Source organism: Hypanus sabinus, chromosome 6, assembly GCF_030144855.1.
Source record: "Hypanus sabinus isolate sHypSab1 chromosome 6, sHypSab1.hap1, whole genome shotgun sequence".
NCBI lineage: Eukaryota > Metazoa > Chordata > Chondrichthyes > Myliobatiformes > Dasyatidae > Hypanus > Hypanus sabinus.
In genome coordinates, this window is record NC_082711.1 from 126,566,957 (window position 1) to 126,590,771 (window position 23,815).

General features: G+C 38.8%; 1 protein-coding gene across 8 annotated transcripts in view; it reads right to left on the bottom strand.

Moving 5' to 3' along the window:
• LOC132395815 (protein CASP-like) overlaps positions 1 to 23,815 on the bottom strand; it is a 739,549-nt gene that overhangs the window by 382,147 nt on the left and 333,587 nt on the right. For 6 of the 8 annotated variants that reach the window (XR_009512755.1, XM_059972897.1, XM_059972898.1 and 3 more), the window contains exons 14-16: positions 21,645 to 21,741; positions 20,337 to 21,008; positions 10,540 to 10,605 (exon numbers count right to left, since the gene is read on the bottom strand). Coding sequence is in view for 7 of the 8 variants with exons in the window: in XM_059972897.1 (XP_059828880.1) it covers positions 10,540 to 10,605; positions 20,337 to 21,008; positions 21,645 to 21,741 (835 nt within the window). In the remaining variant the exon portion in view is untranslated. The remainder of the gene's footprint in view (positions 1 to 10,539; positions 10,606 to 20,336; positions 21,009 to 21,644; positions 21,742 to 23,815) is intronic. The other 2 variants (XM_059972894.1, XM_059972899.1) reach the window with 2 other exon arrangements.

Here is a 23,815-nt window from a genome sequence, read left to right on the forward strand (position 1 = left end):
CATCTCCCTCTGGTGCTCCCCTCCCCCTTTCTTTCTCCCTAAGCCTCCCATCCCATGATCCTTTCCCTTCTCCAGCTTTGTATCCCTTTTGCCAATCACCTTTCCGGCTCTCAGCTTCACCCCACCCCCTCCGGTCTTCTCCTATCATTTTGCATTTTCCCCTCCCCTTCCTACTTTTAAGTCTCTTACTATCTTTCCTTTCAGTTAGTCCTAACGAAGGGTCTCGGCCCAAAATGTCGACAGTGCTTCTCCCTATAGATGCTGCCTGGTCTACTGCTTTCCCCTGCACCGTTCAGTTCAGCAGGGTTGCCCTCTCTCGCCGGCCCTTTTTGCTGTCGTGGTGGAGCCCCTTGCCCTAAAAATAAGAAGTCACCCAAATATTGTGGGTTTGAAAGTGGGTGGTATTGAAACACTTATTAGTTTATATGCCAACGATGTGATACTCTACTTACAAAACTCAGAAAAGTCAGTCCCCCTTCTAGATTTAATCACCTCTTTTGGCAGACTATCGGGATACTCAATTAATTGGACAAAAAGTGTGCCCCTCTCCAACATCTACACACGGGGTTTTTTGAAAAGTGTCCCATTCAAAGTAGTTAAAGATCACTTTACTTATCTTGGCTTGACAATCCCCAAAGATCCTAAATTAATATTTAAATTAAACTTTGCAGAGTTTATCTCAAGACTTAAACAGAATATAGAAAGTTGGAAAACCCTACCTCTGTCTATGATTGGTCGTATAAATTCAATTAAAATGGTTTCCCTTCCTAGGTTTCTCTATCTTTGTCAACATCTCCTCATTTTTCTAACATCAGCCTTCTTTAAAGAACTGGGACTCCATAATTTTGTCTTATATCTGGAATTATAAGTATCACAGGATTTCAAAAATTCATTTACAAAATCCCAAGTCTCAAGGAGGGCTGGGATTACTTGTACTGGGCTGTCAATGCTAGGGCTTTAATGTTTTGGCAAAAGTTCCTGGGGCTCCCTCGTGGCTACGATTGGAGTCTAACTCTGTTATCAATTCCTCCTTGCCAGCCATGCTGTTCTCTAAGCCAAACAAGCCTGCAACTTCAAAAAGTTTGAGTTTTGTTTTGAAAAATTCCGTCAGAATTCTAAATCAGATTAGGAGCGTTCTAAATTTAGCAGAGACTTCTGTACAAACACCAATCTGTTTCAATCACTCCTTTCTACCCTAGTGGTCAGATAAAATCAACCATGCTTGGAGGGAAAAGGGTCTAGTTTCTATTAAAGACCTGTACATAGAGGGATGGTTTGCAACATTTAGTCTGCTGAAAGAGAAATTTGAGCTGCCTCATTCGCACTTTTTTCGTTACTTACAAATTAAACATTACATTCAATCTAAGATTTGTAATTTTGAAATCCTTCCAGGGAAGCATATATTTTTTGATATGTTAAAGAACCCTCCTGACTCCAAGCATCTCATTTCTACGTTTGTTTGATGATTGCACTGTAGTGTCTACTGTGAAGATTAGAGACGCCTGGAGAGAGGAGTTGGGCATTGAATTATCTCAAGCTGCCTGGGACAAGAGTTTGTCTATGATACAGGCTTGCTCTGTTAACAGCAGACACCAAATGCTGATCCAGTTTAAAGTTATTCACTGTCCCCACTACTCTAAACTTAGCTTGCACAGGATTTACCCTTCTGTCTCACCAATGAGTGATAGATGCCAAGGGACAGAGGCCACATTGTCACACACCTTTTGGTTTTGCCCATTACTGACTGGATTTTGGTCCAAAATATTTGATTGGTACTCAAAGGTCTATAAAAGATCCTTCCCCTTGGAAGCTGGTCTCGCCATCTTTGGCTGCTTGCAATCTACTATTTGTTTCTCTACAGCCATACAACATGGATGATTGTTACCAAAAGGCATCTTAAGGGAATGGAAATCACCTTCTTCCCCCTTCCTTTTGGAGATGGATGGCTCATATGATCTCAGTCATACAGATGGAGAAACTTTGGTTCCTGAGAACCAATTCAATTAAAAAAATTTCGGCTTTCTGGGATAAATTTCTTGCCTACCTGGACAAGGCCAGGGGTGGACGAACAATCCCCCCCACCCCCCAGCTGATTCCTCACGGCCCTCATTTGAGATTTAATGTTTAGTATTTTTGAGCAGTTTGTACAATAGGCATCCCTCTAATGTTATGTTCCTTTTTTTTGCTTATTTAATTTTTACGCATGTCTGAGCTGCTATGTTCTTGTTGATTTAATTGATTTCTTTTGAAAAATTTGAAAATAAAGTATTAAAAAAAAGAGGTAGTGTTGGCCTTCATCAACCGGGGTTTGAGTTCAAGAGCCGTGAGGTAATGTTACAGCTATTCAAGACCTTAGATAGACATCACTTAGAGTTCTGTGTTCAGTTCTGGTCACCTCATTACAGGAAAGATCCTTTAATTTCCTCGGGTCACTCCTATTTTCCTTCTTGAACAAAGGAACAACATTATTGGAGCTACTCTCCAATTTTCCAGAGCCTCCCATGTGGCTAGAATTCGAAGTTCAAAGTCAATTTATTATCCAAGAACCTATACTGTATGTCACCATATACAGGCCTTTCTGTCCTTAGGCATGCTTCCATACCAGGCCGTGATTCAACCAAAGATCTTTGTCACAGCTCCAGCAATTTCTTCTGCTGCCTCTCCAAATAATCTGGGATCCACCTCAAGAGACCTACTAGCATCTCCAGATACATTTACAGACACTGCAAATGCTAGAATCCAGAGCAACAAACAATCTGCTGTAGTAATTGAGTGCATTGAGCAGTGAGTTGACTATGAAAATCTATGAGCAATCCAACTCTCTCCATCTATGTCTCTTAACACTGAAAAACAGATATTTTTGCAACATTTTGCATTCCTTTCATTATATGCAACTCTAACCAATGCTTCACTTTAGTGATCTTGGACAGTAAATAATATCCATTAGTCATCCCTCTCTTCACAGATGATAAAACATACAAAACCCAAGTGAAAGACATGAAGAAGCTAAAGGAGTAATGTCTAAATTCTGCAGTCGCTTCGCACCATGCTGCTGTGAACAAAAGCAGTTCCATGAAAGGATAGAATAAAACCAGAGGGCTGGAGGAAAAAAAAGAGGTCCACAGAAAGAGTCTTTCCCAAGTATTTTTGTCTGAAATTAACTAATTAGATACCAAGATGATGAAATATCATACACACTTTCCCACTGTCACACTTGATAGGTTCTATTCTTTCACGTCTTTACCTCTTGCTCTTCACATACTTGTAGAATGCCTTGTGGTTTTCCTTAATCCTACCCGCCAAGGCCTTCTCATGGCCCCTTCTGGCTCTCCTAATTTCCTTCTTAAGCTCCTTCCTGTTAGTCTTATAATCTTCTAGATCTCTAATATTATCCAGCTCTCTGAACCTTTTGTAAGCTTTTCTTCTTGACTAGATTTACTACAGCCTTTGTAAGGGGTAAGGTTTTTACGCAGAGAGCGGTGAAAGTGAAAAGGACTGTCAGCAACAGTGGTGGAGGTGAATATTACAGGTTCTTTTAAGAGACTCCTGGACAGGTACATGGAGCTTACAAAAATAGAGAGCTATGGGTAACCCTAGACAATTTCTAAGGTAAGGACATGTTCGGCATGGCTTTGTGGGCTGTATCTTGCTATAGCTTCTATGTTATGAGAATGTACAGCAGCTGTTTAAAAGCTGTCAGCGTTGATGTACTTCAGAGAGCACAATATCAAAAGAACACATCACAAGCACAAACTTGATATCAAAAGATGACAATTTTCACATGCCTAAAATTACTGTGGCACATGGCCCAGGGAACTGGAACAATTCTCTGCAACATACAATTTTCATCTATCTGCTCTTCGTTTTGCACAGGACTGCTCTATAGTGAGACTAATTAGAGAACCATTGTGATTTGCCCCATATTCTGACAAGGGCCTTGTTTTTGTAAGACAATATCCCAAAGCAACCCAGAGAAATCTATATAGACCAGCACCACTAAAACACAAATCTACCCAAGTCTTGAGTAGGCTGATCTGTTGAAAGATCCAAATTCCAACAACTCTGCCAAAAAACCAAGTTAAATACTGGTCACAAAAGCAGAATTTGACTCCCAAAACCCAGTAAACCTCAAAATTATTCTTTTATTAATGACAGTTCTTTTCCCAAATGTATTACAGGCTGTTCTCAGTTTATGTATACCTGACATATGGACACCACTATGTGTGAATGAGCTCCCATATTATTAAATTAAGAAGTCTGATAAACCTTGGATAACAGAACTCTCTCCTCCAGTCTCTCCACCTTTAGCAATTGTTTTTTTTAATCAATCTTTTGATGCCTTTCATTGCAATACACATGAATCATAATATAATCTACATTGATTTTAGTAAGGCATTTGACATGGGAAGCTCAACTAGAAGATTAAGATGTACTGTATGGTTTCCACAATGCCTCGCCATTTAGATTCAGAATTGGGTTAGTGATCAATGGGACTGATTCTGGCTGGAGGTCCGTAACTAGTTTTGCTCTGTCGTGGTCTGTGTTGAGTTCTCTCCTATTTGTGATATTATATGCATTACATAAATGACGTTGATAAATACTGGAATGGGTAGGTTAGTAAATTCACAAGAGGTACAAAGGAGGGATATCATGGGATAAGGGAGTCGCATAGGGAGCTATTTCTGTGGAAAGCAGAAAGTGGGGGGAGGGAAAGATGTGATTGGTGGTGGGATCCAAATCTGCATCTCTTCCATTTCATGCACGTCAGCTCTCACCTCATCTTCCTCCCACCATCCCAGGGATAAGGTTCCTCTTGTCCTCATCAACCACCCCACCAGCTTTCACGTCCAGCTCATAATTCTCCTAAAATTTCAAGATGATCTCACCACCAAGCATATCTTCCACCCCCCCCACTTTCTGCTTCCTGCAGGGATCACTCCCTACATACCTCCCTTACCCATTCGTCCCTCCCCACTTACCTCTCCTGACACTTCTCCTTGCAAGCGAAACAAGTGTTACACCTGTCCCTACACCTCCTCTCTCACTACTATTCACAGCTGCAAACAGCCCTTCCAGGTGAGATAACAATTCACCTGTGAGTATGTTGGGGTCATATACTGTGTCTGGTGCTCATGTGGTGATCTCCTGTATATTGGTGAGATCTGACATAGATTGGGAGACCACTTTGCCGAGCACCTATGCTCCGTCCGCCAGAAGTGGAATCTCCCAGTGGCCACCCATTTTAATCCCACTTCCCATTCCGATATGTTGATCCACAGCCACCTCAACTGTCACAATGAGGACACACTCAGCACCTTATATTCTGGGTAGCCTCCAACCTAATGGCATGAACATCAATTCCTCAAACTTCTGGTAATGACCCCCTCATCATTCCCCACCCTGTTTTTCTCTCTCTCACCTTATCTCCTTGCCTCCCCATCACCTCCCTCTGGTGCTCTTCCCCCCCCCCCCTCCTTCTTTCTTCCATGGCCTTCTGTCCTCTCCATTATATTCCCCCTACTACAGACATTTATCTCTTTCACGAATCAAGTTCCCAGCTCTTTACTTCCCTCCTCCCCCCTCCCGGTTTCACCTATTACCTGTTGTTTTTCCCTCCCCCTTTTCCCATCTCTTAAATCTACTCATCTTTTTTTTTCCAGTCTTGCTGAAAGGTGTCGGCTATGATAATGTCGTCTGTACTCTTTTCCATAGACGCTGCCTGGCCTGCTGAGTTGCTCCAGCATTGTGTGTGTGTGTTGTGTGACATGATTGATAGAAGTGGTTTTGTTCCACATTGCTGAAGCTTACACGGCGGTTCAGATTGCCCAAAGGTTGTCAATTTAAATGACCGTTAAAAAGGAAAAAAGAATTCTTAGCATTGTCATAGCCAGGGGTGGTACTCAGGATAAACTCCAACTACCTATTAAATGCTCCCAATGGCATGCATCTCAAAGAGCCTCTGACAACCAAGGTCAGCTCCTGGCCTTAACATGTGGCTTAGCAGTTTCTACTGACAGGAGAAGGGACAAAATTGTGTTACTGGTACCTTAAAACCTGTCACTTCAGGCAGATGGTGCTCATCAGCTATTGTTGGCAGCTTTTCTGGAAGGAAAATGCTCATCTCCAACCTCCGCTACCTCATGGCTATACCCAATCATGAGGAAGGCTTTCGAAATAAACCCGAGGAAATATCTGGTCTGGAATATCTAAGAGAACCTTGCGTTGAGACTGGCAACTGCTGCTAGTGCCAAACTATCAGTCTCAAGCACTGCTTTGGATTTACCAGTTTCATGGAGAGGGGAAGCCTGCTACATGGGCAACATATTGTACATATATGTTCCATATTATACTGCCCTGGTTTGCATATCATGCAAACAGCTGGAACACAACATCCATGGTTGACCCTAAGAACATCAGTGTGAACATGGATTTGTTCACCAAGGATACAATCAAGGCTATGGGTGGCAGTTCCACAGAAACAATAACATTGAAATCAGTGTCTTTCATCAAACCTGATCTCAGTTAACAGACTGAATGCAAAAGCTAAAATGATCCCTCCCAGTTGCTGAACTGCTGCTTCAAAATGTGGATGCCCACCATGCAAATATCAAAGAAACAGCTGCATCACTGCTCCAACACTTTTATCAATCTTTTTCACTGCAATGTTGCAGTTCACCTCTCAACTAATGAGAACCTGTTCAAACTAACAGTGACACTAAGATCACCTGAACCAAAGGTGAATGCTGGGACTTGAGAATCTGAGTCATCGTGATAGGTTGAATAGGTTAGGACTTTATTTCCTTGAGCGTAAGAGAATGGTGGAAGATTTGAAGAGGTACATAAAATTATGAAGGTATAGATAGGGTAAATACAAGCAGGCTTTTTCCACTAAGGTTGGGGTGAGAGTAGAATTAGAGGTCATGGTTAAGGTGGAAAGGTGAACTATTTAAGGGGAACCCGGAGGCACTTCTTCACTCAGATGGTGTGCAACAAGCTGTCACCAGAAGTGGTGGATCCAGATTTGATTTCAACATTTAAAAGATGTTTGGATAAGTAGACCAATAGGAGGGGTATCAAAGGCTGTGGTCCAGACGCAAATCAATGTGACTGGACAGAATAATATTTTGGTATGTTGAAGGGCCTATTTCTGTGCTGAACTGTATGATTCTATGCAGCTTTACAGTAAGGAGAAATTTATTCCATACCTGCCCAAACGCACTGCATTGCCCTGCAGCAATAAATGTTCTCACAAGACCTTGGAAAATGGGAATATCTTGGGGGCCATGACTTAGTGAAAGCAAGCATCAATGATGAAGTTCATCACTGTCTTCAGTGTGCCAGCACAGCTTCTGGTCACTGGAAAATTGAAAGTTGAGGATGATGCACCAGAGATTCACAAAATTATGAGGGGCATAGATAGGATCCATAAGTTCAGTCTTTTTCTAGAGCAGGAAAATCCAGAGCCATAGGACAGACACCGAAAGTGAGAGGGGAGAAATTTAAGAGATGCAAGGAGCATGTTTCTCCATGCATAGAGCAATGAATATTTGGAATGAGCTGTTAGAGGAGATGCTGGAGACAGATACTACTACATTGTTTAAAAGGCACTTGGTCAGGTACTTGAATATGAATGGAGGCAAGGGATATTGTATCAAATCAGATTAGTATAGATGGGCATCATATCAACATGGGTGAGGTTGGCCAAAAGATGAGTTTCTGTACAATATTTGATGAAAAGGGTATTTGAAGATTAAGACCTCAATGCTGACTTAAAAATTGATCTATTTGGTTGCAGTGACCTACCTTCCTATATACTTCTGAGTCCTGGTCTACCTTTTCCAGTAAGTGGAAAACTACCATCAAACTGTCTACGTGCAATAACACAAACTGATCAACAGTATAAGAACTAATTTCAGTGTCCTCACTCTGGGCAATATGTTCAGCACTGTGGCCCTACCCTATACTCAGCCAGCTCATAAACTTTGCTCTAACTGGCTCTACAGCCTCCTAAAGAGTCTGTATAGAGGTTTAGATTATGTTCTTTAATCCTAGAAAACTGTGTAAATTACAATATTCTGCTTTTGGAATGAACCTGCAATTTGCAAGTCAAATAAACAATCACTTCAAACGCAATATGCACAATGTATAACCCTGCACATGATATGAACATATTCAAAGCAATGACTTTAACCAGATTTAGGATTCCAAAACCTAGCTTTTGTTATTAAGCAAATGTAAAAACCTAAAGCTCCCATTTTAAATTATTATAGACTGTGTTCAGTAGATTTGATGAAATAGCCAGCAGTAATTTATTATGATGAGACAAAAAATGTGTAGTTTCTTAAAATCAATGATTAAACATCAATCAAATTAAAGACAGCAGATATAAACACATTTGGAAAACAATTTTCATTTCCTACAGACATTCTAAAAATTAGTTGTATTGAAAATGTAGTTATTGTCAGTTAGGAAAATTTTGCAGCTTTTAATTCAAAAGTAGTATTATCATCAGATACAGTATTTAACACAGATTCATATTCAAAACAATGGTCTTGTCCTCATATTTTAATACGGTCAATGGCATATGCTAATTTTATTTTAATTGAAATAAAGGCATTTACTCCAAATAAAACCCTGGCCTCTTGCTCAGAAATTCAGCAATATAATGTGTGGTATGCACCTAAGTATTTAGCCAAAGTTGTTGAAAAGGCATCATTTGCTCTTCAAAGGATTAAATTTCCCATTTTGATCTACCCCTTCACTCTTACACTGTGATTAAGGAGGTGACTGAAGCATTCAAAGTTGTGTCAAATATCCATGCTGAATAATATAATTCACAGTGATCAATTTTAAAACCATTAAAAGCTACCTTGTATGCATTCACTCCAGAGTGATTAACACTCATGAACACTAATCGGTCAAAACATTCCAGACAACCGGTTGACTACGAACAAAGAACATTCCTTATGGGTACTATTCACAAATACCATCCCATTGATACAATACAGAACCATGAGGTATATCAACCAATCACTTAAAGCTGCAATGTACTTTAAATATAATTTATAGTGCTGCACATCTCGAAATAACGTTCATATTCTTCAGATTTCCGTTTAGTCATCAAGTGAACCCAAAGCTATCAGTTATTTATGACAGAACCATACTCTTTGACCTGCCAAATCCATACTATCCATACTGACCACTGATCTGTGAACTGCTCCAAAGCTCAGTTCAATAGGAGGCCCAAGAATGCTGACTGACCCACACATGCATCTCGGCCTAGGTCACACATTAACAGGGCTAATAGGTCTTTGGATACATAGTTCGGCACGGACTAGAAGGGCCGAGATGGCCTGTTTCCGTTATGTAATTGTTATATGGTTATATAATGATAAGGAAATCAGGCCTGGATTTGATAATCAAGCAACTGACCCTTAGTAATTTTTTGACGGTGGTGGGTGGGGGGGGGGGGGAAGGGGAGGGTGGTGAAATTAAAGAAGATAGATTTGTAGTGGAGGAGTTGGGGTTTGGCAGGAGGGACTGCCAGAGGGAAGATAGGCCCCTGACTGGGATTACCATTCAGTAAAGCACTTTAAACCATAGTACACCTCAGAGCCTGCAAGCCCAGAACAATGTGCAATTCTTTTCCATTCAACACTCATGAGTCAGAATAGCAAGAATAATGCATAATTTAAATGGTGCATGAGACCTTCAGAATACCACTGTTTGATCTTTGGTTAAAGGGACGAAGGGCAATCAGATAACTACACATATAGATGGGAAACAAGTTGTTTGAAGGACATTAGCTGAATAAAGTCAGATCGACTGGTTAAATATCAGGGCAAAATATTAGCAGATGAAATTTGGTGCTAATCACTTAGATAGGAAAAATTATTTAGGTGTGAGATTATTTACTGTTCAGAGAGATCCAAACAACCGCATATGAGAAAAAGAGAAAATCAGCATGCAAGTGCAGCAAGTAATTAAGAAAGCCAATTCAAAATGGGTCTTTACTGCAAGGTAAGGTAGAGTGCAAGACTGAGAGGGAACTGCACAGGGATCTGGTGAGACTGCAACTGGAGTATAGGGTACAATTCTGGCACCCCAGTTTGTAACAAGGTATGTATTGCAGTTTTCACAGTGGTTTGTTCCAATATTTGTCAAAGTACACCACATCTTTCACAGTAACCTAGATAAGATGGGACATCCATCTTTGGGATTCCATGAACATATGTTGCTTATTACAATCTGAATCTCTTAATTCTCAAAATAATTATCTTTCTTTCACTTAATGAATAGCTGGTAATTTGAACATTAATATATTTGAAATAGTTAGGAAGATTACATGTAATCAAAAATAAATTATGATTTAAATTGGTACCCATTGCAGCTTTAAGGTATGAATGCCTTGTTTTTATACTCACATTATCTATTTTCCAGCAGATTCCAGGCCAGTGTCAACTACATAACATGTGTTTGGTATATTTACAGCTTATTGAATCCTACTGGCTGTAATCAACAGAACATCCCAGGACCTACCTTCTGAACCATATCTTCGTTTCTTTACTTCCTGCAACATTCTTTGTATGTTCTGGCCTGGAACCTCTGTTAAAAAATAAGTTTTGATAAGAATATAAAACAAGGGGGAGTGTTTGTTTCTAGTCTCTTCACAGTGACCTAAAATGCTATAAACTGGAGCACAAACAGTAAATTCCGTCACTGATTATTTTAATGATTTTGTTTGGCAGTTACAATGGTGAGAGTGAAAGTGGGATATAACAGTTGAGGTAATGGCTAAGTTTTCCTAATGTTGCAGATCCTATCATATAACTCATAAAATGGCATAAAGATTATTTCAAAATTGTGGGAGCTTCAGTAGTCAGGTTATCAGTAGCCTTCTTACTCAAGGGTTAATTCATTCTTCTGTACATTCACTATTGATTTTTTTTAAAACATAATTGAGTGTATAAGAAGCTGGCAGAGTGCAAATGAAGGGAAATGTGAAACTACCTACTTTAATAGATGAATAGAAAAACCGATAAGTATCCTGGTGTGACTCATAGAGAGTTAGCATGTTTACAAAACAGGCAGTTCTGAAAAGGCCTTTACAGCAAACTGCAATTATACAGGACTACATGAAAAGAATACATGAAATGGAAAATTCATTCGGTGTTTTCCTATGTACAGAGAACAAGAAAACAAAAAAAGTGTAAGACAGGAGAAGAATAGAGTGGGATTGGGTGATATTGGTATGGGGACATTGAACTTGGCATAATAAAAACAGAAAATGCTGGAAAAACTCATGAGATTGCTTGCCAAATTCTTTTCTCCGTTTGCCACAAATTCCATATGACCATAAGATATATAAACAGAAGTAGGCCATTCAGCCCATCAAGTCTGCTCCAGCAATCATGGGCTGATCCAATTCTTCAAGTAATTCCTACTCCCCTGCCTTCTCCCCATATTCTCTGATGCCCCGGCTAATCAAGAACCTATCTGTCTTTGTCTTAAATACGCCCAATGACTTGGCCTCTACAGCCTCTCATGGTAATATAGTCCTCAGATTTACCACCCTCTGACTAAAGTAATTTCTCTGCATTTCCATTCTAAATGGACGCCCTTCAACCCTGAAGTCATGCCCTCACTCTGTTCCGTATTCTCTATTCCTGCTATATTCTTGGCAGTTCTGGACAATGTTTCTCACCCTCTGCATGCCACCTAGCTGAACAGTGGAGCACTTTTAGTAACAGACTAAGACAACTGCGCTGCTCCAAAGAGCACTATGTGAGGTCATTCTTACCCTCAGCCTTTAGGCTCTATATTGAGTCAACCTATAGCTGGATAAGTGATGACCCCTTCCTGTTAGACTGTTTGAGGTAACTTATTTTTTCTTTCTTAGTTGGGGACGGGAGAGGTTCCGGAGGGTTGGAGGTTTGCAGATGTCGTTCCCATATTCAAGAATGGGAGTAGAGATAGCCCAGGAAATTACAGGCCAGTGTGTCTTACTTGAGGTAACTTATTCTTAAAACTTTCTTACTTCCTTTCTAATATTTGTGTAATTGTTTATCTACACATTTTTAATGCTACTGTGTCACTGTAATTTCCTTTAGGATCAATAAAGTATCTATCTATCGAACCACCTAAAGTTCTTCCTGCACCCTTCCCGCCATCCACAAATTAATAGCTAATGATACTCTCTTCAATGAAATCAAGTTCCTTTTCCTGTCTTCAGCACTCTTTCCCTGAAGAAAATTCTCAATCCTTTGCAGACAACCACTCCACCTCCAGTGTCCTTTTGTACTTCAAAGTATTCAATACATTGAAGCTTTTCAAATACATGTACTTCTTCACATTGTTTGACTTGCTCCAATCAAATTTCCATCTATCACAGTATCTTAAAACTCTTAACAAAGTCACTATTGTCCACCAACGTGATGTGACAATTCCCCTCATCCTCCTGCCTGCAGACTTTGCCATACTTAGTTCCTTCATGGTCTCTCTATCATTATGCAATAGGTAAGATTCGATTAGGCTATGATTTCTATTCTTCTTTTCTTCCTACTCCTGAATCATTGTCCCGGACTTCTTTAAATATCTATTCTCAGTCCCTTCTTCAATATCTTGCATTCACAGCACCAAGCATTTTAATGCTTGCATTTGTTACATCCGAATTTCTCAAACCAATTCCTCTCTAATCCCACCACCATCTTCAATTGTCACAAAGCTGAATTGTCACCATCATGCTGAAAATTTCTGAAACTAAATATTGGGGGAAGAGTGGAATCATTTTTTTTTAATCTCCAGAACTCGGTAAATTAGGTTAGGGTTAATTGGGTTTGTGGGGATGCTGGGGCAGCGTGGCTCGAAGGGCCTACTCCATGCTGTATCACTAAATAAACTAAATATCAGATTTAATATCACTGGCATATGCTGTGAAATTTGTCGGTTTGTGGCAGCAGCACATTGCAATACATAATAATAAGAAACTATAAATTACAATAAGAAATAATGGATTCCAGTTAACTGGGACACATGGGGACCAGTACATTTAGCCCAATTAAGCAGCTGCCCCAATTAGTCGAAGTTTTCTAGAAATTTTTAAAAAGGTATAAAAAAGACAATCTATCATTTCACTGAGTAACAAATAGCTATTGACAAATTCATTTAGTATACACTGACATGTTCATTTGATTGACTATAAATAATATCAGCGCAGACAGTGAACTACCTTCAAAAAGTGCTTTCAACGACTGCATCCTCCAAATCTACATTTTCTTTGTAACAGTCAAGATGATTGTTGATACCTTCAAATTCTTTGTATCTCCTAACTTGTTGAAATAGTGAAATTGTTTCATTTTCACTCCCAGTCATTTTTGAAATTTCCAAGACCGAATGCTTGAAACTGCGGTGAGCAAAAGAGTTCTGAACTGTCTTACTGCTTATAACTCGCCAACTATCAGTGGCAGAAAGCACTGCATTTTAAACACAAACACAAGCAAGGGATGATATTTTAAAACTGTTTGTTCTAAGCACAGTGTAGTGTCTAATGACCACACGTTATGTATGCAACTGACAAGTTAGAAAGTGTTCAGCAACAGTCTTCTGTCCTAATTGTTTAAGCATAATGTCCCAAATAAACGAAGGAAATATTTTCTCAATTTGTTTTTCTTCATTAAGAATTGTCTGAAATAAGAGACTGCCCTGATTCATCTGGACAATGCACCGAAGCGATTAGGGAGGCAAATAGAATGTTGGCCTCAGTGGAGTTCAAGTCAAGAGACGTTCTCCTTAAACTGTATAATGTGCTTGTAAGGCCACACCTTGAGTATTGTGTACAATTTTAATCTCCACATTTTGTGAGGGATGTGAAGGCAATGGAGAGAGTTCCGAGAAGGGCGATGAAATTCTTTCGAGATCTGCAGGATATGAACTATGAAGAAAGACAGAAATAAATTAAATCTTTTTAGCCTAAGTAGACGTAGAATGAGAGGAGACATGATAGAAGTGTTCAAAATCATTAAGGGTATAAGATGGATGCCGGCTGCAACCTTCAAAATTAATCTATCAACGAGGACATGGGGCCATAGTGGAGACTGATTATGGGGAAATTTCAGATTAACATCAGGAAGCATTTCTTTACACAGCAAATTGTGAACACATGGAACAAACTACCGAGTTGCATAGTTGAGAGTAGTATCTTAGAGACTTTCATATCTAAACTCGATAGTTATTTCAACACTATAGGAATAGGAATTCCTATTCTTATTCCTATGTGAATAGGAATTTGATAAGTTTTGTTAGGCAGAAAGGCTTGCTCTTGTCAAAAACTTTCTAATGTTCTAATGATTAACTGTTGACCCGATTAATCAGACTCCACTGTATATATTAAAAAATAAGTTAAATTACTGCAAAAAGAGTGCAAAAAACCAAGGAAAAAATTAGGTGTGGTGCCTGGATTCACTTTGCCATTCAGAAATCTCATGGCAAAGCAGAATAAGCTGTTCCTAAAATGTTGAGTTTGTGTCTTCAGGCTTCTGTACCTCCTCTTTGATGGTAATAATGAGAAGAGCATGTCGTGGGTGACGGAGCTCCTTATCGACGGATGCCGGCTTTTTCAGCTAACATTTGAAGATGTCCTCGACGTTGAGGAGGTTAGTACCAATAATGGAGTTGGCTGAGTTTACAATTTTCTGCAGCTTTTTCTAATCCTTTGCAGTGGCCCTCCATACCAAATGGTGATGGTATGTTAGAAAACTCTCCACAATACAACTGTAGAAACTTGCGAGTGTCTTTGGTAACATACCAAGTCTCCTCAAACTCCTAATAAAATATAGATGCTGTTATGCCTTCTTTGTGATTGCATCAATGTGTTAGGCTCAGGGTAGATCTTAAGAAATACTGATACCCAGGAACTTGAAACTATTCACCCTTTCCACTGCTGATCCCTCAATGAAGACAAATTACTTGGCTCCAACATGAGCTTCAGACCACATATTTATATTCTATTTTGCCTTCTATAATATTTTGCACATCTACCCCCGTCTCTGTTCATCTGCAGCTTTAAGAATTTCCACATCTACGCTGACTCAAGATTGGACCAAAAGAATTTCTGGTTGGCCTTTTTCTTTAACCAATGTAAAAATAGGGTCACACAAAACTGTTGCTGACATCCTAATTCATACCATTCCCACTTCACCGTCATCACATGCTCAGAGACCTACAATGACAACCAATTAGTTTACATAATATTTTTAAAAATTGAATTCTTGCTTTCAAAGACTTCATGGCTTCAACTAGCCTTATCTCTGTAACATCCATAACCTTTCAAAAATATTCGTGCCTCTCCAATTCAAATTTCCTAATTAAATAAAAAAAATTCTTGATTAAATACATATACACATTCAACTCCAGCTGCTGTTGCCATTACTGAACCCAAACCAGCACGTTCAAGCCAGGCCTTATCTTAAACCAGAGCACCCTTCAAATGTTTTACTGCATTAAAGGTGTTATGTAAAAAAAACTTTTATTGTCATTGTTCTACTGAGGTGATCAGAATTTTCTTCACACAAAAGGTTGTGAAACTATAATTTTGCATCATTGAGGGGTGCAGATGTTCATATATTGATAAAGATCAAGACTGAGATAAATAAATCTGTGGGAATGCAAGACTCAACAAACATTTGAAAAAATGACAAAGAATAATCAATGCAAATGATCAGCCACAAACGTAACTGCTACAGAGCAGGGTTGTAGATCTACAATCTACTCCTGCTCATTTTCTTTGTGTTTAAAAGGAACATTTAAATAAATGAAGTTTACAATTCCAATGGCTTAATGTTACAATACCCTTCCAGCAGTACCTTCCATCACTGAATTTACTCACTGCACGGTTCAGTGTTATAGAAAATCATAACTGTTGACAAGAGAAAGTAAACTGACAACTACAAAAGGAGAAAAGAAGACAACTTTTCTGAGGGGGAAATGCATGTCAAATTAGCGGCAATGCCACCAAGATGGAGATGGATTTGTACTTAAAAGATCCATTTTGAATATTTTAGAGTATGCTATACCAACCAATTCTACAATCTTTGTTTCAGTGAAGAGGATAGAGAAACAGTATTGCCACATTTAATTTGATTATCCATTCATCACTAGCTTTTCCATCATACTATCCTGGTCAAGAGATTGTTGTTCATAATTAGATTTTTTTTAGACGACGATATTCTTTGTGCTTAAAGTTTCTTTGAAGAAAATGTTACCAACTCTGTCATGTGCAAATCAACCAGTGAATTTGCATCTTGCCACTTTCATTCCATAGTTTCAAAAATTGCAGCATTTTCCTTCTTATCTACATTTTATTTCCTCAGGCTTGACTAGATAGTGCCCCAGTTGGAGCATCTGCTTGGAAATTAGAGGATGGGAGGTAATGATCTGGTACAGTGCGGAAGTCTGATATCAAGAGAAGAATGATTACCTGAACTGTCAAACTATGCAATTCTGGAGTGAAGCAGATGTGACAAAAGCTAGGGTTTCCACAAGTGTTAAATATCAACAGCAGAAATCAAAGCTAAACTGGTACAACACGGAGATCAAATTCAAGAGAATGCTTTAAATCTCACCTAGAAATAGCATTAAATACAGCAGTGACAACACGTTGCACTCTGCTTCCACTGAAGTCTGATGCTTCATAGTGTGCAGAGTGTTAGTGAGTGGGGATGAACTTGGATGCATTCTATCTTCTGACAATCCAGTTTTATTTAATGCAAAATAAGGACATTATTTCCAATTAGTTTTACAAAGAAGCAACTACCATAAAAATGCTGTGACATCCACACGTTAATGTCTTGAAGTCCATGTAAATGCTACATTCATAATATTCCCTCCAGGTCTCAAAACCCTGAGATAATACATGATGTTGGAATCTAGTCAAAAGTTGTGTTCTTTTACTTCATCCCTCACACTCAGAGCTGTTACCCTGAGAACCTCAGTAGCTGACAAGCATAAATTTGCGACAGAATGTACCAGTAAACACAAAACAAAGGATACAGAGAGAAGAAATAGTAACTGACCCTAAACCTGTCTCACACCTACATCCTCCACACATCCAGCAGGAAACAAGAAACCAAACATACTTCCACCGGGGCATCCACACCAAGTCTCACTCATCAATAAAGTGCTCCAGACCAACTGACTCTGTGCATCACTTGTTGAAACTGGGACATTAATGGTTCATTAATTGGATACATTAATGGACATTAATTGGATAAATCAGCTGAGCTACAAGCAGCCTGAAGAAGGGTCTCAGCCCAAAGCATAGATATTGCCTGACCTTCTGAGTTCCTTCAGCATTTTGTGTGAGTTGCCACAAGTAACCCCACTTGTCCAACTGCTTTCAAGTAAAAGCTTAGAACATCATATTGTATCATTATATTACTGCTACCATGTTAATATTTAAATTGTCACCCAACCACAACTTGAAACTACATCGAACCATATAGTACTTTAAATTTGGCCACACTCCCTGGCAATAAGATCAGAAGATACTCAATTATTTAACCCTGGAGTAAACCACACTCTGAAGCTTCAACCACTAATCACTTTTAAGAATTTTGCTGTTTAGATTATAAATCAATAGCAAGGTAATGATGCACAACCTCTAAGAAACTATTTTGGATCATTTGTAGAGAATCCAGAGAGAGAGAAAATGAAGGCAGTATTATAAATAAACAAAAGCATCTGTAAAGAGAGAAACAGTTTCATCTTTGGCGAAAATATCTGATTTATTTAACAATTTCTGCCTCTTCAGATTCTGCACAATTAATTTTTCCCAGAATTTTTCCAGCAGCTCTTTACTCTTGTAAAGTTCTGCAGAGTAAGCATCACAGTTTATTTAATAGTGCACAAAAGTAATGGATAATTATAAATGAGCAAGTTACTAAGACCTTCCCCAGCATACCTAAAAGTAATAATTCTGGAATCATATTTAAATGATAACATTGAGAGATAGGATTTAGTTTCCAATACTTTTAAACTATCTCATTACAATATCATAATGACAACTTAAATACAATAATCTTTTTAACACAAGCATTAAAATTAAAACAGAATATTTATAGTCAAATTTACATGCAGCATTTTGAAATAATCTGTCTCCTTTTTTCCAATATCACAAGAAAGTATTTTATTGAAATAGAGGAAGTATTTGTCAATTTTAATGTTTTCTCATTTTAAGTAAACTTCTCTTCCTATCTAAAATGAACTAATCAAACTTACAGTGAAGATTATTTTCTAATGATATTTCACTCTGGTGTTAACGAGTGAATTTGGCTAAACGGGAATGAGATCAGCAAAATGCTGAAAACCATTATAAATGAAGTGCTAACTTCACTTAAGACCATAAAATGAATAGGTACTGTCCACACAGTGAAAGAGAAATAATGGTTAACAAGTTTTTTTGATCATGTAGCCACCAGGGAGCTTGTAGAAGTCATGTAGTTGGATTTGCAATAGGAATTCAATAAAGTTTCAGAGAAAAAAACATTCTTGTGTGGACTCCTGGGATGAGGGTAATAAATTAGCATGGATGAAGATTGGTTTTCTATTTGTTCACTGGGCATTTTTAATATGCTTACATAAAACTAGTGTTACATAAACCTTAGCGTTCTGTGGTGGGGTTTCAGCTTTCTACAGTATGAAAGAATGGCAGATGAAAGGACCAAATATAACATAAATGAGTCTTTTGAGCAGGACAAAAAGAATTGGGAAAGAGATATAGACAAATGCACCACAATGAACCACATAGACTTGAGATGAGGGGGAAAATGTGGTGTCCACTTTAAGTGGTCAGGAGGAAAAAAAGCACATTAGTCAAATCGTGTGGGTCTTGTGGTATTCTGACACCTGAACAAGAAGGACAAGACATTAACAAGCCACAACTGTACAAGGTGTTAATAATATTATTTGGTATTATTAAAGATAACACATTCTTTTTCTGGAAACCTGGAAAAACTGAACAATACTCATGCCTAGAAATGACAGAATGTCCTAGAAAGAATCATATGCAAAGCAAGCCTATGACCTCTGGTGCTTAGCTAGCTGAATGAGAAGCCACTGTAACAATCAAGATTCAGAGAGTGATTGACTGGTTGGATACTAAACAGATGTTTGAGGAATTCTAGAGTTAATAAGCACTCATTCAAGGCAGAAAATAGTCTTTTAAGACTGAGATGAGGGGAAATTTCTCCTTTCAAAATCAGGGCCAAGGCAGATAGATTTTCAGATTACAAAGGAATTTCAAAAATTCAGTGAGTCAAGGATTAATGTCAAATTCAGATCAGTCACAACCTTACTCAATGATGGAGCAGAGTTGAGAAGCTAGGTGGCCCACTCCTGCTCCTATGGATGCTCTTCTAAAGTCCAACATGCCAAAGTAGGTAGTGGTGGCTCAGTTCTGTTCTCATCTGGCATCAGCAGGAGCAACTTTAAACAGAAACATTATACTCGGTTGCCAAATGAGACTAACTGAGATCTGGTTACTCCAAATGAGAAACATTCCTTCGCCAGGCACACCAAGTTATTCAATCCTTTCAAGGGTTAGACATAAAGTGGGTTTGCTATTGAATCTCTCTGAGCAATGGTTCCATAAACAACACAGATATGAAAACTGCTGGTGGTGTAGACAATGAGGAAGGCTCTCTAAAATTTGGGCGGGACAGTGGCAAATTAAAATTCATCCTGACAGATGTGAAATAATGTATTTTGGGAAGGCAATCAAAGGTTGGATTTGCTCTAGGGTATGTTGGCGAACACAGGACAAGTCCACAGATTCCTGAATGTAGCAGCACAGGTGTTTGGATATCCTGATGAATAAGGTTAGAATATAAAACTTGAGACATCATGTTCCATCTTTATAATACATTGATTAACCCACACCAAGAGTATTATGTGGAGCTCTGGTTAGCACACTATACAAAAGATGCAGTTATACTGGAGATGGTCGAGAACGTTGCCAGGATAGGATTATTCCAATTATAAGAAGAGACTGGATAGGCTGGATTTGTCTTCCTTGGAGTTGAGGAGGCCAAGAGGTAACCTGATAAGAGGTATGTGAAATTATGAGGACAGAGAGTAAATGGTAATTACTTTCCCCACAGTGGGTATATCTAAGAATACAGGGCATAGGATTAAGGTGAAGATTCCTGCACCACCCACTTACAAAGATGCATCAATTTACCCAAATGATCAAAATAATATTCTACTTCCTACTTTATCGAGAAAAGCAGGGTAACCATAAGAACTTTAAGGGATTCAGAATGAATATTAAATCTATCACCCACCTCTTTGCCTGCCCTGGATACTCCGCAAGGCCAGAATATTCTGTTCATCAGACAGGAATTGCTTCATCTTGTGAAAGGGCTCCTTCCCTCGAACAGTCAGCTTATTCCACGGTTTCGGTCTGGCCAATATTTCACTTACAGAGCCTTGAGACAACCCCAGTACATAATGTCCAAATATCCGTTGGCCAATATTGTGCTTGATCAACTGCTCTTTAACCTGCCGTGCAATTTCCGCTGTATCCAGCTCCTCGCCCTCGGATATGCTTCCAGTACTCTCTGACTGGCTGGGTGAAGGGATCATTCCATTCAAGTCAGCACTTGGTTGTATGGGGCTTGGGGATGATATGGAGTTTGTGCTGTAAGGACCTGTTGGAAAAAGCATGGTTGTGCTTCCCGCATCCTGCATTGCCTTGGAGTAGAAGGACTGCATTAGCTGCCGCTGAAGAAGCGAGTTTAGTGCAAATTTCCCTGCAGAGGCCAGGGGGACCGGGGAGCTTGCCAATGATGAACTGTAAAAATCTTGACCTAAAACCGTCGGTGAAAATTGGTGCGTACCATTAGCACTGGAAGCCTGCTCATTCGTGTTGCGCAGCAACTTTGAGGGAGGGGGAGTTGGTGAGGTCGAAGGACGCAGACTTTCAAGTCGGTCTTTCCCATTTCTCCCAGCTGACCCTACAAGAAAGGTCAAACACAATGCATTATGGGGGAGTGAAAAAAGTTAAACCATGAAAATTAGCAAACTTTAGCCCAAAATTGTCTGTTTTTCAAAGGGCTTTGCTGTTGATATGGATGGTCAAATTTGACTATGCCAGACTAGCCCCCAACGGCAGATGTCATGCATTTGTTGTTTGTACCTTTCTTGTAAGTAACAGTCTGGAGAATTCCTAACAATCATTTACACAACCCATAGCAAATATTAGGCAACATTAGTTTAACAAATATAAAATCCTACTTGGAGAGATAATTGCAGCAAATACAAAATAGCATCAATTCAATATGACTGAATACTGCATTGGCTATAGAATGTATGCTCTGAGAGAAACCTATGAGGGAAACAAAAAAACAAGGCTTAAAAACCCAAAGGCATCAATAAAGTTCAAAAGCATTTGATTTTTTTTTATAAATCAATGTTTTCATGAAAACTTCGTCCTATTACCCAGTCTGTACAAATACACAACTATAATTTAGTGATTTAGAAGGGTATAATACAAAATTCTTGCTGCCATGCACTAATACAGACTTTGATCTCAGGATATGTACTCACATTCCCTAAGCACAGCTACAAAAGCTGCAAATGCAAAGACCTACCGCTAAGGTCACTATTGGTGATACGCAGAGTTGCATTTTCAGATTGTAGTGAGCGGTTCTTTTCCAGCAGAAGTACCTCTAGAGTCTTGGATGCATCCTGTTAAAGCAACAATGCAGTCAGATTTATTTAATGTTAAACGTGACATTTCAGTACTGATCATGTTTAATCAAGGATTCATTAAGAATTAAAATTAATGGCAAACATGCAGCCCAAGGCAATCAATTCCAGTTCCAAAGTCCTTTGAAGGCACACTGATTTTGTGAACTGCCTGGTAAGCCTTATTTATTAACAACCGCTCTGGATGAAATGACATAATTCATATTTGAAAGTCCATTAACTCACAATGAAGAAACTATAAAGCAATGCTCCTATTTTCAGCAGATATGAAAAGAATTCACAAACATAGCACAATTATTCCACCTTGGCAACACAGAAACAATATAGTGTTCTAAAAACAAGGAAAATAGACCAGAAAGAGAACTTGGCATACTTTGCTAATGAATCTAATAGGAAAATTTTTAATCCATTCTTCCACTTACCAACTAAATTTTACAATTCTGAAATAATCAAATTAACCTCAACTGTGAATATTTTTTGTCTCTATGCCCAAAATTTACTGCACCTCCTTATCCCCAGATAGGACTTAGTGCTTCAGATGTTATCCAAAATCTATTTTGCCAGAAGAAGATTAGGTTTGTGTGCGGATGGGTAAGGAACTTCGTAATTTTATCCTGCCAAAGCATTAACCTATTTTAATGTACTTTTTATTTGATGCTAACAAACAAGAATTATTAAAAAAATTATACATAGGAACACAGAAACCAGAACAGGGGAAGGCCCACCAGCCCACAATGGCTGTGTCAACGGTAATGTTAACTTTAACTAATCCCATCCACTTACTTGTGGTTTATATCCCTCCATTCCCTGCTTATTCATGCTTGTCCAAATGATTTTTAAATGCTGTTTTATCTGCTTCCACCATCTCTCCTGAAACTGCATTGCAGGCACCTCCCACTCTGTGTAACAGCTTGTTTTGCAAACATCCTTTACTTTCTCCCTTTTGCCCCAAAGCTATACCCTCTAGTATTCTATATTTCCGCTCAGAAAAAAGACTAATTATCTAAATTACGCCTCTCTTAGCTTTACGAACTTCTATCAGGTTCCCCCTCAGTCTTCAACACTCCAGAGAAAACAACCCTAATTTGTCCAATTTCTTATAATTAATGCCCTCTAAACCTGTTAATATCCTGGTGAACGTCTGCATACTCTCCACATACGCCACATCCTTGCTATACACCAAATGAGGTCCCACCAATTATTTATATAGCACATGACTTGCTAACTTTTTTATACAATGTTCTGACTTATAAACACAAGTAGAACATAAAGCATAGGATCAGATTAGACTATTCAGCCCATTGAGTCAGCTCTGCCATACCATCATGGCTGATATATTTTCACTCTCAATCCCATTCTTCCTGTAACGTTTGATGCCATGACTGATCAAGGACCTATTAGCCACCACTTTAAAAATATTCACTGACTTGGCCTCCACAGCCATTTGTGGCAATGAGTTCCTCAGATCCACTACCCTCTAGCCAAAGAATTTTCTCCTCAGAATCAGAATCAGGATTATTATCACTGGCATGTGTCATGAAATTTGTTAACTTAGCAGCGGCAGTTCAATGTCATAATAGAGAAGAAAAAAACATAAATAAATAAGTAAATCAATCGCAGTATCTATATATTGAATAGATTAAAATCATGCAAAAATAGAAATTATATTAAAAAATTATGTAGTGTTCAAGGGTTCAACGTCAAATGTTCAAAGTGTGTGCCTTCAGACTTCTGTACCCCCTTACTGATAGTAACAATGAGAAAAGGGCATGATCTGGGTGCTGGGGGTCCTTAATAATCAACACTGCCTTTTTGAGACACCACTCCTTTAAAATGTTCTGGGTATTTTGTAAGCTAGTACCCGAGATGAGCCAACTAAATTTACAAACTTCTGCCGCCTCTTTCAGCCCTGTGCACAAGTACCCCCATACCAGACAGTGATGCACCCTGTCAGAATGCTCTCCACAGTACATCTATAGAAGTTTTTGAGTGTATTTGTTGACATACCAAATCTCTTCAAACTCCTAATACAGTATAGTCACTGTCTTGTCTT